At 37.6% G+C, this 16,479-nt stretch overlaps 1 protein-coding gene across 1 annotated transcript in view; it reads right to left on the bottom strand.

Annotated features, from left to right (window-relative positions):
* Positions 1-3,872: 3,872 nt before the first annotated feature.
* LOC141839078 (protein DETOXIFICATION 33-like) overlaps positions 3,873-16,479 on the bottom strand; it is a 32,191-nt gene continuing 19,584 nt past the window's right edge. Inside the window, exons 2-8 of the mRNA XM_074726736.1 lie at positions 5,332-5,873; positions 5,154-5,240; positions 5,023-5,079; positions 4,698-4,936; positions 4,505-4,623; positions 4,324-4,410; positions 3,873-4,234 (exon numbers count right to left, since the gene is read on the bottom strand). Of these exons, the coding sequence (XP_074582837.1) occupies positions 4,184-4,234; positions 4,324-4,410; positions 4,505-4,623; positions 4,698-4,936; positions 5,023-5,079; positions 5,154-5,240; positions 5,332-5,873 (1,182 nt within the window). The 3' untranslated portion in view covers positions 3,873-4,183. The remainder of the gene's footprint in view (positions 4,235-4,323; positions 4,411-4,504; positions 4,624-4,697; positions 4,937-5,022; positions 5,080-5,153; positions 5,241-5,331; positions 5,874-16,479) is intronic.

Here is a 16,479-nt window from a genome sequence, read left to right as displayed (position 1 = left end):
ACTACAGTAACCGGTTCAATGAAGTTAAACCGGTTTGATTCGATTAAAGCTTTCGGATTTAATTGAAGCCAAGAACAGTAGCCGCGATCCTTCCCCAATCGCCCGCGTCGCGCGCGCGCCTCCGTGCCGCTGCCGAGAAAATCGCGGCGGCTGGGCTATAAGAAGAAAAGGAGCGCAGACCGCCGCGGGACCCTAGCTGAGCTCCTCCTTCGCCGAACGGCGCTGCCCGTTCTGCCCTGCTCTGCCCTGTTCACGCGGAGGAGGAAGCAGCAGCCATCCTTGATCGCCGCCCTTTCCCTGTTTCCCATCTCCCTCCCTCCTCCGCCGCCGCTACGTGCAGGGAAGCAGAGCCGCCGGTGCCGAAGCCTTCCTCCCCCGTCTCAGCTCCGTCGCGCCTCCTTCCGCCGCTGTCCGTCGTCGGAGAAGAAGGAACCGCAGACGCCAGTGGATCGCCGCCGCCACCGCTGCTGTCTCCTCTCTGCTCTACCTTCGCTGCCGCCGCGTGAGGAAAAGAGCAGCCAGCCGACGCACACAGCCAGCCGACGCCCCTGCCCTGTTCACGCGAAGAAGAAGACCACTGATTAATTAACGGGATTAATTAACCAAGGTAAGTAATTAATTAAAGGATTTTAATTAGGTTAATTAATTAAGTAGGATTAATTAAGAGCATTAGGTAATGAATTAAGGTTCATTTGATTAAGCTGGGTAATTAGGATAGTTAATATGTTAATTAATTAATCTAGTTTAATTAGATATTAATCAGTAATTTATTCAATCTAGTTAATTAATAATTAAGGTTAGGTTCATGATCCAATAATTAATCTGGTTAACGGAATTATTAATACTCCCTTGGTCTTACTTACGGCTCCCTTGCCTTTGCAACTCAAAGTTACAAAGAAGCCTTGGCAGCTACAGAAAACATTGAAGCACCAGCAGTAGGATTCTACAGATCTGGCACTGAAGGAAATCTTACAATAGCACGAGCTATAGTGAAACAAAATAACACTGCTATACAGCTACTAGTTTCTATCAAGGAGCAGCTTGATAACTTGGAAGCTAGGATACAGAAGCTAGAGAAACAAGCACAAGCCCCTGCTTTAACAGCACTACCAGATTTAGTCATAGAAAATCTGAACAAAAGGATCAACGAGTTGAAAATCAGTGAAAAACCAGCTCCAAAATCTGGAAGGTTATTAATATTTAAAGATCCTTACAAAATTCTTGAGCAGGAAAAAGCCAAAGCAAGAAAATGATGACAAGGGCTTTAACACAAGATCCTCCTGTAACAACACTAATAAGGAGGAACAGAACAGAAGATGCACCCCTCTTTGAAGACCAAATTAGAGATTATCGCCAAGGACAAAGACGGCGATATAATGCCCAAAGAGCTCATCAAAGATTAGGGAGAAGGATAACCAGGAGTGAACCACACAATATTACAGCTTGATCCACAAGCACAACTAAGGCTGTCTATGCAAGAAAGAGCCTCAATAGTCCCAGCGGAGGTCCTCTACCATTCAAGACGCGATGATGCTCATCATCGGGTTTAATAACTATTTATTCATCATTGTTATATTGTGTTATACATGATTGATTGACATGCTTTTTATGTAGAACTATGAATTGGATGGGTTGTGGAATTATGAATTGGATGGGTTGATGAATATAGTTGAATATATTTAGTTATTTTTATCAACCTAAATATTCATCATATTTTTTAATACCTACAATATATGCTTCTGCTTATATCCCTGCATATGGCATATGTGCTATGCAGTGGATAAATTGTTTGTTTGCCGTTTGAAAACGTATTTTAGAACTTTGCAGAGAAATCTTTTTCACTGATATCATTGGTGTACTAATTTCCTTCAAAAAAAGAGTTTGTAAAACCAAATGAGCAAGTTTATTTTCTGGTGTAGGTATGCCCAGTCTGCAATGCAGAGGTCTCTACGCCAGAAAACAAGTGAAATGCGATCCACACTATTGTAAGTAGATTCCTTGTTTGTCCACTGCATATGGCCAATCATCACCGCATCCACACTATTACAAGGTTAAGCAATTGTTCTAACTTGTATAAATGGCAACCTGTTGTAACTAAAATCCTTTCACATTGCAACGCAGTCCTTGCATTGGTTTGTAATGGACTAAGTCTGAACCTCTTCTTTATTCTTTGCTTTATTAGGATAAATGCATGTTTTGGATGAACTTGAACATTTACAATGACAATCATTGTATCACCTGTATTAATGTCTTTTGCAATTGGTTTCTTGTGGTTATACCACGTCTAAACCTCTTGTTCATTCTTTGCTCTGTTGGATAAATGAATGTTTTTTGTGAACTTGAACACTCTTACATGACAATCATTCTGTCACCTCTATTTAATCTCTTTTGCAATTTGGTTTCTCGCGGTTATTGGTATGCTCATGAAGGTGATTTATCATGTTTGGATGTTGGTCAACACTTTTGTAGCAATAATGGTGGAATCCGTCGCTTCAGCGGTCTCACACAGTTGGTCTTACGATCATTTGTGAGTAGGTAAATCGAGAACTTATAGTTGGCCACTGTGGAGAGGGTATGTTCTCGACTTCGTCGAGATTCGACGTTTGTCTATTGTAACAATATCTACCTTGTAGTAGTAACTCAATTCTGTCTCAGGAGCTAATGTTGGTCAACACTTGAATAGATGGTAGGGAGTTACATTGACATATGCTTGAGTTTATGTATATTTCAAGTTAAGCCAACGGGCGAAAAATTGAAGATCTTGCAAAGTTTCAGTTACAGGATCAAATTGATGTCAATATCAACAAATTATAATAGTTTGATATGTTTTTAGAGTTGGCATCCAATTGGTGGTTGAGATGTTTAGATCTATCAATAAGAGGATATGTTTATTGAAGATAAGTTTCAGTAATTTTAATTGTACTAAAATTGCAATCTTATTTGTTTAATGGAATAGATCAGATTAATAAATTATTTTAATTAGTTAAAAGTTGATTATGTCAAATTAATTTATTAAAATTTAATATAATTGAGCAAGATCTCTTTAGTAGCTCGAGCAAGGAGTTATATTAAATTTATAGTGAAAAATAAAATATATTGAATTAATATTGATATGTATATTATACATATGACAAAATATTTGTTGATAATGATGATAAATAATTATTAAATTTTAAGAAAAGTTTTTTATTATAAAAATTTATTATAATATTTTAGATATAATATGGTTTGATTGTTCAACCATGATAAATATAATTATTTTATGTTATTATTTAGAATAATTATATTTAATCCAACATATATGGTCCGTCCACACAAAAATACTACAAAATTGAGTTGTGAGAACACACAAATAGTTCGGAGGCTTGAAGCATAAATTTGACATTAAAAATACAGTTCAAATGTAACTTCAATTTCTTTATATGCTCCATTATTCCGTTCCTATTAATAGTTACATCTTTGTCCTCTAGCTCATTTTGATTAACTTTCCTTCTAAATATCCTTTAGAGCTTCATATCCTTCTATTTTTGAAAGTCAATCTGAAAGTAGGCTTGCATTTCCAATTTACCTCCAAGCTATGAACTTTTTTCAAATATGGGTTGATGAAAATTGATTCAAGCTCACTCTTAGATGTTAATCCAAATATTAGAGCCCTTGCTTTAATACCAACTATCGGATGGTATCAAAGCAATCTTCTCCATTCAAATCTAGAGCCCTAGACTCTGATACCAAATATGAGATCAATGTAGCTCTTAATTCAAATCTAGAGCCCCAGACTCTGACTTTGATACAAAATATGAGATTGATGTAGAAGGTTTCATCTTGAGGGGAGTAAGTAGACATAGAAATGAGCAAATTAAATAAGGCACACTAACAAGATAATTTATGTGGATTAGAGGCTTCGCTCTTCCTCCATAGTCTATAATGTGTACAGTGCATCACTCCTAAAATCCCATTCATATCACCCCTTTAAAAGATGCAATTGAGCAAGCCTCTACACTCCTAAAATTCCATGATTCACAGAGCCTCCCCACTTGAACTATGATTCATAGAGCACTGTTTGTTTTACTCTTGGTGCAAGCCCCAAATTGAGGTTCGAACAAATTAATCTATTGACTCCGTAATCTTTATAAAAAATTACATAGCTTTGGTTCCACAATATCCTTCATTGGTTGGCTCATGATTAATTCACAGAGCCTCCCCACTTCCTTATCCTAGATTGTGCTTCCTTGGCCTGCATGCATGCATTCAAATGAGTTTAATTAGTTAGATGAATTCATGCACAGAGAATACATATATAGATCGAGTCGAATCAATCATCACCTCCTTGTCCCAGTTTGTTCCCACTGTAATGCCAATGAGCACTAAGGTTTGCAATCCTACTCCTATCAGCATTCCACTCCACATCCCCTACATCCATTAATCATCAGTTGGAGAAATTAATGGGAAGAAAAAAAATATATTAAGGAGTAAGATATCACATATATTCAATTCTTATATATACCTTCACTCCCAAATCAAAATAAAATGATAGAATGTAACCGGCAGGAATTCCCACAAGATAGTAGCATCCTAAATTGACATAAGCCACCAAGGTTTGCCATCCAGCTCCTACTGCCACACCTGCAGATGCTCAGGTAATTAAATGTTGAGCTGCTGCTGAAAATTAAGAAAGAATGGATGAATGCCTAAAGAACCTGTAAGAACAGGTTGGATGCTGCTGAGAAGAAGGGTGAAGGCAAAGACCAGAGCAAGGTCAGTGACCGCATGCACAACTTCTGGGCTGTTAGTGAAGGGTATGCCGTAGACATCCCTGAGAAACAAAACCAAGGAGAAGAAGAGGATGCCAAAGAAGAGTGATGACACAATGACCACCAGTATGGAGAACTGGGCAGCTCTAGGCCTGCGTGCTCCCAGCTCATTTGAGATCCTAACACTGTATTGAATATTGATTTATTGAGTTATTTTAGAGGGAAAAAATACCATAAATATGAAGGATATATATATGTATATGTCAATCACCTGATTGCAGCATTGAAGCCAAAGAACACCATAATCTCCCAGCCATATATGTTTATGCTGAAGGGGAGAGTCAATTGGTCGCACAAGTTAATCGCTGAGAAACTAGAATACTTGTACAGTTGGAGACTAACCATATTGAAATAGCAGCCACTGCAACTTGTGCGTTCTTCAGGTTGCCTGCTAAGACAATGAGGAACATGTAGAACCAGAACTCCAGGCTGCATAAATTAGAAGCAAGCAAATGCATTATTACTACATTATGCTGTTAAGTATAGACAAGGCAATTTAACGATCAGCTTGTGTGCGTACCACATCATGACTGCAGAAGCTATGGAGAGCCTGGAAAAGGCCGCGAGGTCCCTGAAAGCGCCCCAGCTAAAGCCATTCCAAGCACCAGGGCAGTGCCCCATGGCGATGTACGCGAACTGGCCGAGCACCACGAACCACCAAGCGACGTTGAGCGAGATGGCCGCCCCCACGAGGCCCAGGTTGAGCTGCGCTATGAGGAGCCAGCTGAGGAGGAGGTGCAGCAGCAGGGCCACTGCGGAGACGGCGGCCATGGCCATGACCTTGCTCTGAGCCTGCAGGAACTTTTGGATGGGGAAGTTGAGGGCGTAGGCGAAGAGCTGCGGGATCATGTAGAGGGAGACTTTTCCGGCAAGGAATGCAATTTGGGGGTCCTGGTGGAAGAAGAGGAGGACCGGAGTGGCGAAGAGGTAAATGGGGAGGAGGCAGATAGAGGTTACGATGAGGATGACCCAGGAGCGCTGCATGTAGACGCCGAGCATGTCGAGCTGCTTGGCGCCGAAGGCCTGGCCGCAGAGTGTCTCCAAAGCACTGCCCATGCCGAGCTGCGTCGGAGAGAAGCAGATGGTGTAGGATTCTTCGAACCAACGTAATATTATCAATTTTTTTTTTTGTTGTCATCGTGAATCCCCATAATCAGCAAAATAAGAAATGACATCTATGCTTCCTCCTTGAGGGAAATAATTTATTGGTCAACGAGACCCTTTAGCTTTGGCATTAGTGACAAAAATCTTAAATTATCTTGGTTCAAAGAGTATAAATGAGACCAATTCCACATAGCCTATGCTACCCCTTTGGTAACCTTGGTGGAGAAGATATTTTCACTAGAGATTTTGGAGCCCCACAACCATCTCATCATTTTTTATTATTATTTACAAGGTATTTGAATCTTACGAGCTAATTAATTCTTGGATGTATGGTCTGATCTTATATTCCACAAGTTAAATAAATTCAAGAAGCGAGGTGACTCCTGACGTAGTGTTTCAATGTCATTAGTTGTTCAAATGCCGTATACATGAGTTACGTGACTTTTGAACTCTGCTTGTTTAGGAAAAATACTTTATTACTTACCACCATACTATGCCCTCAAGGGCTCCCTCAACCATCTCATCATGAAAAAGTGATAGATGGTGGAGAAGAGGAAAGAAAGGAACAATTTTGATATGATCAACTAATTATATAGTGGTTAATTTCAACACTCAATGAGTCTATACTTCTAATGATTGTAAGATTTGATAACTCTTGTCAAATATGAGAAACTCTTGCTTTAACATTTGCTTCACACTCTCAAGCATGAGTCCTTCAACTTCGCATGCAACTACAATCGGTGCAACAAGGAGACAAGTCTATTAATGCATATATGCAATCAAATAAAATTAGTGCTAATAATTTAGTTGCAATTGGACATTTAGTTTCAAAACCAGATTTACTAATACATGTTCTTGTAGATTTGAGACCTCAATATGACAGTTTTATTCCTAATGTGACAACTTGTATAGATCAAGTGTCACTCGATATTCTCCATGACATATTATCCTCTTATGAAATACTCCTACAATTACAATCTCAAAAGATGTCAGATTTTCTCGCTCTTCCCTCGCTCTTTCAACACATACAACTAGCAAAACAAACATTACTATCCATCATCAACACAATCAACAAAATCAAGGTGGAAGAAATAGAGGATGAGGACAAGGATGAGGTTGACGATGTTGTCAAACTTGTCTCAACAATGATCACTTTGCTCATGTAAGTTATAGAAGATTTGATTCAAATTTTCTAGGAGGTTTGCATCGTCAAATCAATCTTCATCCTCATCAAGGCAACAAACAACTTCATCATCTCACCCAGGAGCATTCTCTCTTAAAAGCAACCCTTATATTACTATGGCAAATTCTTCAACCTTAGGATGATATCTAGATTTTGGAGCAACTCATCATGTTACACCGGCTTATGACATTCTTATAGAATCTTCTTCCTATCCTGGTTCTAACGTGATACAAGTAGGTAACATCTTAGGTTTGCAAATTGCTCACCTTGGAAACATATTTTTTCACTCATCTAGTTGACTCTTTCACATGCATAATACACTTCATGTTCCCTCCATCACTAAAAATTTACTAATAGTTTATCAATTTGCTCTTGATAATAATGTGTTCTTTGAATTTCACTCTTATTATTATCTTGTGAAGGATCTCACAATTGGAACCAATCAACTCAGAGGAGGAATTATGGATGGTCTTTAATTATAACCTTCAACCTACATCCACCAAAGCTCTCATTGGAGAATGCACAAATAAATTCTCCCGGCATGCACGACTTGGTCATCCATCTCTACAACTTATTCAAGAAATCATTAATCAATTTAACTTATTGACTTCTTTTGCATCCTCATCCCATTCTTGTGAAGCATGTGTGAAAGCAAAAAGCCACAAATTACCTTTTGTCACTTCTTCTCATATGTCTAGTTTTCCTTTCGAGATAATCAACTTTGATGTTTGAGGTCTTACTCCTATTTTGTCAAATCAAGATTTTCTTTATCATGTGATTTTTATTGACGATTTAAGTAAGTTTACCTAGGTCTTTCTCATGAAATAAAAATATGATCTTTTTGATATCTTTTGTCAATTCCAAAGATATATCGAACGTTACTTTGGCCATAAAATTCTCTCTCTCCCCTTTGATTGGGGTGGAGAATATCAAACACTTCATCGCCATCTTGACTCTTCTAGCATCCTTCATCGAGTCTTATGTCCTCACACTCCTGAACAAAAATACTCCGCGAAGAGGAAACATCGTCATATAATTGAAATTGCCTTAGCTCTTCTCAATCATGCATCGATTCCACTTAAATTTTGGGATGATATTGTTCAAATTGTAGTTTATCTTATTAATAATCTACCCACCCTATTGCTTTAACATAAATGTCTCATGGAAAAACTCTATAATCAGCCTCCCAACTACATCTTCTTACGTATCTTTTGTTGTGCATGTTATCCATGGCTCCGATTGTACTCTAAATATAAACTAAATTTTCGTTCTCAACAATGTGTTTTCCTTGATTATAATAATTTGCATCATGAGGGTATATATATCCACACATATTATTTTTGATGACTCTTTATTTCTTTTTGCAGCCACAAATAACTTCATCCTTAGGAAATAGCGGTACCTTTTTGATACCACCCAATATCATAATAGAATTCTCATAGGTTGTTCATTCGAAGAGCGATGCTAAAGATACAAGAGAGGATAACATTCTAGTTCCTGCTTTGGAGCTCTATGAAAACTCTCCTATATCATCGAAATCACTCTAAGTGGCTACTCCAACAAGAACAGGTTGCACTAACAATATCAGAAGGGACAACATTGTGGAACTCATTCCATGTCCAATCTCAGAAGCCTCACTAGCCAAAGATAATATGCTTTCTAGCCTAGATCCTCAAATAATACAAGTTTATCATCAAAATCACTATGCCAGCATACTTCCTCATCGCCATCAACAAGTGATTCAGATGATGATGCTTCTTATCACATGTTTCCCTTAAGTGACATCTATGCTCACCAATGACAACCCAATATCCTCTTCCACGAACTCTAGTGGTCTCCTCAAAATTTGTTGAACCAACTTATTTTTCACAAGTGAATAAGGATCTGAATTGGTGTAGTGTAATGGCTACAGAATTTGATGCATTTCTTCGCAATGGAACATGCCGCACACTCCCTTCATGAATGTTGTGGGCTCTAAATGAGTATTTTATCTTAAATATCGAGCTGATGGTTCTCTTGAACGATATAAAGCTCTACTTGTAACCAAAGGATTTAGTCAACAATTAGGTATTGATTTCAATAATACCTTTAGCCTAGTCATCAAAATTACATATGTTAAATTATTATTTTGAATAGTTATTATTTCTAATTGGCCTGTACAACAACTAGACGTTTTTAATGCATTCTTTCATGGTCATCTTGAGGAAACTATATTTATGGAGCAACCACCTAGGCATTCATCCATAATTTTCAACTCATATTTGTCAACTCAAGAAATCTATATATGGTATTTGGCAAGGTCCTTGTGCATGATTTTATCGATTATCTAACTAGTTAGTTACAAACTCAAGTATTTTCTAGATAAAAGACATACTCTTCTCTATTCTACAAATATAATGATGGATCTATGATATTTTTTCTTATTTATATGGATGACATTCTAATAACCGACAATGATTAAAAGGGCATCACAACTCTATTAAATCTTCTTAATAAAGAATTTCCTATTTGAGATTTGAGTAATGCTAATTTTTTTCTTGGTATTGAACTTATTCCACTGAGCTTCTCCAAAGAGCTACAATGGATAAAGCAATCCAATCTCTACACCAATTGCTATAAACAATTTCTCTACAACTTCAACCTTTCATGCTATATCTGATCTTCAAATTTATCATAGCATTATTAAAGGCTTACAATATGACAGTCTACATGATTTGATATTACCTTCGTAGTAAATCATGTCTGTCAGTTTATGCATGCTCTCACTGAACAAAATTGAGATGGTGTGAAAAGAATACTTCGCTATCTCAAAGGTATTATTCTATATGATTTTCTTTTATATCGTCAATCTTTTTTAGACTTACATGTCTATCGCTATGCAAATTGGAGAATCTCTCTTGAAGACAGATACTTTATTAGTGCATATGCAATATTTCTTAGATGAAACCTTATCTTATGGAATTTGAAAAAATAACTTATGATATCTCATTCAAGCACTGAGGCTAAATATAAAGTTATAACCAATACAACATCTAAAATTATTTAGCTTTAATCACTTTTTTTTTCTAAATTTCATCTTGCGTCAAATGTTACACCATAATTTGGTGTGACAATATTGGAGCAATATATTTTACAACAAATCCAATCTTTTATGCTCGTATAAAAAATATAAAAATTAATTTTTATTTTTATTTGAGAACATGTGGTAACTCAACAGTATATATCTCTTATATTTCTGTAGAAAATTAAATTGTTGATATCTTTATTAAGTCATTATCCAGATAACGTTTTAGCAGACTAACAAGTAAATTTGCTCTAAATAATGTTTCTTTGAATTTACCCTCATTATTATCTTGTAAGGATTTAACTAGAACTATTCTACTGATCAGACGGTCTTTATTACACTCAACCTACATCTACTGAAGTCTTCATTGGAGGACGCACAAATAAATTCTCCTAGAATGTATGACTTGGTCTTCTATCTCTATGTCTCATTTAAGAAATCATTACTCGGTTTGACTTACCAAAATTTGATTTGGTTTACTTGTATTGAATAATTCTCTAAACATGGACAAAATAGATGACACGATTCTTCCACAAAGGTATGATAATAATCTAAACATTCTTCATTCCTTTCTATAATTTAAATCATCTTCATGAGGATGCAAATTAACATAGAAAAATAAAATAAAATTATAAACTTGTGCAATGTACCAGTACACCTTGTTTCACTATATATAACGATCCAAACAATGAGTAAATAACTAATAGATTAATGCGTCTCCACAATAGTATGTTCTCTTCCAAAGAGCGTTTGCTATCTCTTGCTTATGGATTTGATGAAAATATAGCTCCCCAAGGAGAAAATTAGATCCTTGGAGAATGATAAAGACTTTGAATATTGAATTTGAGAAATAATCTCACAGCATGATTGATACCGTAGAGTCTTAGAACCAGTATGTGGTTGCTGAACTTAGTTATTTGGTACAACATCTTAGAACCAACATGTGGTTGTTGATGGAACATCACGTGGTTGAGAAACAGAAAGGAGAAGAATTATTAAGAAAAATCAGGTCTAGAGTCTAACCTTTGCAACTGCTCAGTATCACAAGCCGACCTCATCTCGACCTCGAGTTCTGATCTCGGCGCACACTCGGCATCATGTGCAGGCCTCATCTCAACCTCAAGTCTCGACTTTGAGTTCCGATCTCGGCGCTCACTCGGCATCACGCATCGATCTCATCTTGGTCACGAGTTTTAGTCTCGGCACTCACTTGGCATCATGCGCTGACCTCATCTTGGCCTCAAGTCTCGACCTTGAATTTTGGATTCAGTGCTCACTCGGCATCACGTGCCGACCCCATCTCGGCCTTGAGTTTCGACCTCGAGTTTCGGTCTTGATGCTTACTTGGCATCATGTGCCGACCCCATCTTGGCCTTAAGTCTCGACCTCGAGTTATGGACTTGGTGCTCACTCGGCATCACACACTGACTCCATCTCGTCATTGAGTCTCGATTTCGAGTTTCGGTATCGACGCTCACTCGGCATCACGTGCTCGACCTCATCTCTGCCTCGAGTCTCGACCTCGAGTTCTAGTCTCGGCACTCACTTGGCATCATGCGCTGACCCCATCTCAGCCTCGAGTCTGGACCTTGAGTTCCGGACTCGGCGCTCACTCGACATCATACGCTGACCTCATCTTGGCATCGAGTCTCGACCTCGAGTTTCAGACTCGATGCTCACTCGACATCATGCACCGACCGCATTTCGATCTCGAGTCTTGACCTCAGAGCATGCTTAATCTCAAGAGTGGGTTGGCTCACGCAATTAGGGGAACCTAAAACTATTTCTTCCGAAAGAATAGGAAAATATCCCAAAAGATACGGATGATCAAAATCTTTCTAAAACTGAAACGAGTATCTCAGAATATTTCTTAAATGGACACTAATATTTCAGAGATCAACTCTATAAAAGGTTGCCTATACCTAGGGCATAGGTATGCACACATCAAACTCAATTTCCTCAAGTTATTAAACTTATTCCTCAGGTAAAATTCTAACTTAAGCGTTAGAGTGGCTTGCCAGAACTCATAATTGGTGCCATTTTAATTTTTTTGAGTGCTTTTTCAAGTCTCTTCATCTCTTCAGGCGACTATCTTTGAGGAGCATGCACGTTAGCAGTTCGTGAATCGATGACTTGATCATCCATGATATATTGGATCGGAACAATGACTATATGAATATATGTTGAAATTCTTCAAACTAAAATTGTTTACATGGAGAATTAAGAAAAAAAGAAAAGAGTGGTCATAGAACTCTTGGATTCTCTTAGGGACTTAAATTATTCTCATATCAAGAATTTGGAGAGAATTTAAGATACTTAAATTTAAATTGTCACAAAGTTGCCTAAATAGAAAGGTGAACTTAGTAAAGCCTACTATGTGCTTTTCAAATGATGCAATAATATTTGGGTATCAATCTATCTCTCGGCTCAGCCTAAACCCTTGAATCATCTGCATGACTCAAGTGTTCAACATCTCTAAGATGCTCCTTTTGGGGAGCAGCCCAAGCACCTGTCTCGGCCTTTAGAGTGATCTGCAGCTTGAGCACCTACTTAGTCTCTATAAAGTGCTAGGTAGCCCTAGCACTTATCTGAGCATCAAAGGTACTTAGCAACCCGAGTACTCTAATTCAGCATCTTATGCATTTAATTTGACAACTCCAGTACCACGACTTGATGTCTCAAGCTCAAAAGGCTTTGCTCAAGGCTATGATTGAGCTAAGCCTCATACGTACGTAGCTAGTATCTCAAGTGTCTCTATGCTTCTCAAGCCTTGCATGGTGATTTAGCCTCGTAAAAGGCCACAAGCTCGGGTCATCCTGGATCCTTGTAAGGTACATGCAAAATAAATAAATGATAATTAGGTAGACAACTTGTAGGAAGAAGATGGCTTAAGGTGCAAGAACAAACAACATATGTCTCTCGGGATTTAGTGTGATGGTAAGAGATAGGAATGACTCTCATATAATGAGAATTTGATTCCCATGTAGGGTATCTAATATGTAGGGTATCTGTAGTGCTCGAAACATTTGTGATGTTAGGTCATCTTGTAGGATCTTTTGATCGCAGAGGGGGTTAGTAGCATAATTCATCTTTCTATTTGAGTCGTTAGTAGCATAGTGGAAATAAAAATAATACAAGAGAAGACACAAGAATTTTAATGTGGTTCGACAACCCCAGGGTCCCTACTCCACTTAGGTCTCAAACATGAACACTAGTATTTTTCTCCTTTTTGGAAACTTTCTGGAGACGGAGAAAACTCTTACAAGTAAAATACCAAAAATCACAAGTAATTTGTAAACAAATTTACCTTAATTGTTGGGTTTAAAGGAAGATTAGGAAAGTTATTTAGGAGGTTAATTAAAATTAACCCTAAAGTTTAATCTAGCTAGCCTAAATTTAACAGCCCAAAGCCCTAATTCAGCCCATTAAAACTTTATCCATTAAGGTTAAAGGATTCACGCTTACGGGTAAACCTTGACTAAGGTTGGGAATCCATTTAAAATCGCGATGTTGCCGATTGCGACTCTGCTCCTTCGGCCGCTGGAGCTTTGCTAACAGAATTACAAACTCGATCCTTTTCGTTCTAAGTTTTGACCTTTCGGTTGACTGAAACACCCTTCAATTGTTTGAAACTTGATCAAAACTCATCCATTGACCAAACTGTTCGAATCTAAAAATTTTGCTCTAGAGTCGCCTAGAGGTTCTAGGGTTGACTGGAGCCTAGGGGTTATCGGTGCAATTGATTTTCAGAGTTTTGATATTTGTTTGATAATATATTTAATGAAGTCTGATCAAGGTTGTCCTAGTGTTTTAGGCTTAGTAGAGTAAAGACAGAATATATGAAATTTAAGTTTAGCAATATTGAACGTAATGAGACAAGTATTAAAATAGGAGATGATGAGTTGTCTGGAACTGAGAGTTTTAAATATTTAGGATCATTTTTGCAAGCCGATGGAGGGATTGAGAGAGATGTCTTACATAGAATACAAACATGATGGTTGAAGTGGAGGAGAGCATCAGGTGTTTTATGTGATCGTAAAGTGCCTCTAAAACTTAAAGGAAAGTTCTATAAAATGGCAGTTAGACCTACTCTATCTCACGTCATGTCTGACGAAGTGTCAGATCTGAGTAAGCGTCAATGGTGCATCATACACGTGTTCACATGTGAACCAACACTATCCTATGTCACTCATACTCTGTCTCTCGTACATGTACCTATGCCACTGCACTCATCTTGTCAACATCTGCATCAGTGAGGTAATCACATCGTGCATCAAGAGCCACCATCACAGCTAGCTACCTGATCATCAAACCATCAGCCACCACACCATCATCTTTCCTCTACATCAGCCCACATGGTATCCTCGAGCTATGCCTCAGCACCCTCCATAGGTCTACCACCTGACAGCAGTACCTCCCAGCAGAGATCGTGTCCTCCACAGTTAGCCGATGTATGCAATCCGCAGCCCACCGTGTCCACAACACCGCCGTCAACTCCTAGTAGCCACCAATCAACCAGCATCACCAATGTCACATCCAACAAATTGTACACTTTTAGCAAGTGGCCAACGGTCTACGGATTTGATGTGTCTTTACCGTAGCCGTTCCTACGGATTGGATGAGTCATTCTGGTGCAATGAAAATTGAGTGCAATGAGATCCTGAATATCCTAAAGCTACGGACTAGATAACCCTCCAAGTGAGAGGAAAATTCTAAAGGAGTTAACCTTAGCTAGTGAGAAGCTTTGGAAGAGTGAACTCCAAGCAAGAGAAAAATCCTAAAGGAGTGAACCTTAGGTAATAAGAAGTTTTGGAGTGAACTCTAAACAAGTATAACTGAAATAAGATTTATATTATACTTCTATCAGATTGAAAGATAGTGAGGGCATATCCCAGTTGGGACAACCTTAGATGTTGATTTGACTAAAGAAATTAATGGAGATTTCTAAGTCGAGATTAGACAGTCTTAACTGTCAGATGAATTCATGCATACATCTATATATTTCTAATTCTTTTTTGCAAGACTTCTATTTTGTCGATTGCGCTAACTTTAGTTTGCAGATAAAGTAAAATTCTTCAAAATTTAAGGGTTCAATCGATTGAACCAAGAAGATAAACATAGTTTAGAACCATATTCAGCAAAGAAGGAAACACATGTTCAATCGACTGATTAGGAGGATCAATTGACCGAACTATGAAAAGTGTATATCGGATGAGATTGAGTCAAACAATAAAGGAAATTATCGGAATTAGTCGCTTAATCAGGTGGATTAGTCGATCAGATGCATGAATTTTGTGGGATTGATATGATTGAATCAGAGCACACAAGGAAAGAGAAGGTTCAGTCGCTTGTATAGATCAGTCAACTGAATGGTGTTTAATCGATCAGATAAAGTCTATAAAAGAAGCATTGGGATCTAAGATTTATAATCAATTCTCTCAAAGATCTCTATTTCTATGCTATTCTGTTCGTGTAAGTACTACTACTATTACGCTGAGAGGCTCTTCGACAACCTACAACGAAGCTCTATCTTTGAGTTGTCAGTATATTCTTTCTACTTGCATTTACATCAAAGGGGATAGTAGTTTGTTACTATCTTCTTATTCTTGTACGTGTTTTCCTCTTTCTCCGAAAGTTTTCAGAGAGAACTTTAGTGGATTGCCTAATTGAAAAAAGTTTTCGGAGAGAACTTTAGTTGAGCTTGTTAGTCCACTTCACAGACATAACTTGAATCCTTTGCCATTATCAAAATCCAGATTCGATCATCTGATGCTCCCTGCACCAATAATTATGTGTATAATTAAACAGTTTATATGAGTTACGTATTGGTCTATAATTTACATCAACTTTAATCAGTCATGCAATATATCTTCCTATGGACTAATATATTTTGTGTATGATCTAAACAAAATAAATTTATTCTATAGTTGTAAGCTATTTTGAACATATATCTGGCATAAAAGTAATTTTTCTTTGGGCCAATTACTTTTAGTATAGATATACGTCTACTGATACAAAATGCACTAAACCTATCAATGTGTCTTCTTTTAGGCCGACACAATAGTTTAATTTAATAACATATGTGTAGATAGACCTAAGAAGACTCTAGAAATTTTAACCGGACAGATAAGCACTTGATCAACTTTAATAACTAAAAATATTAGAGTTATCAATCAATTGATACTATGACAATCGATTGGTATCACTCAATCAATTACCTTAATTGATTTGAAAGCCTACTATATGCGACTTCAAGGTCATCAATTGATTGATGATGAGTGTCAATTGATTGTGTTGGTGCAGGAAGCACCAGATGA

This window comes from Curcuma longa, chromosome 11 (assembly GCF_044706935.1).
Source record: "Curcuma longa cultivar G26 ecotype Majalengka, Jawa Barat chromosome 11, ITB_CL_G26_1.1, whole genome shotgun sequence".
Classification (NCBI taxonomy): Eukaryota; Viridiplantae; Streptophyta; class Magnoliopsida; order Zingiberales; family Zingiberaceae; genus Curcuma; species Curcuma longa.
Note: the sequence above shows the minus strand (reverse complement) of the source record. Positions and strands in the feature narration are given on the sequence as shown.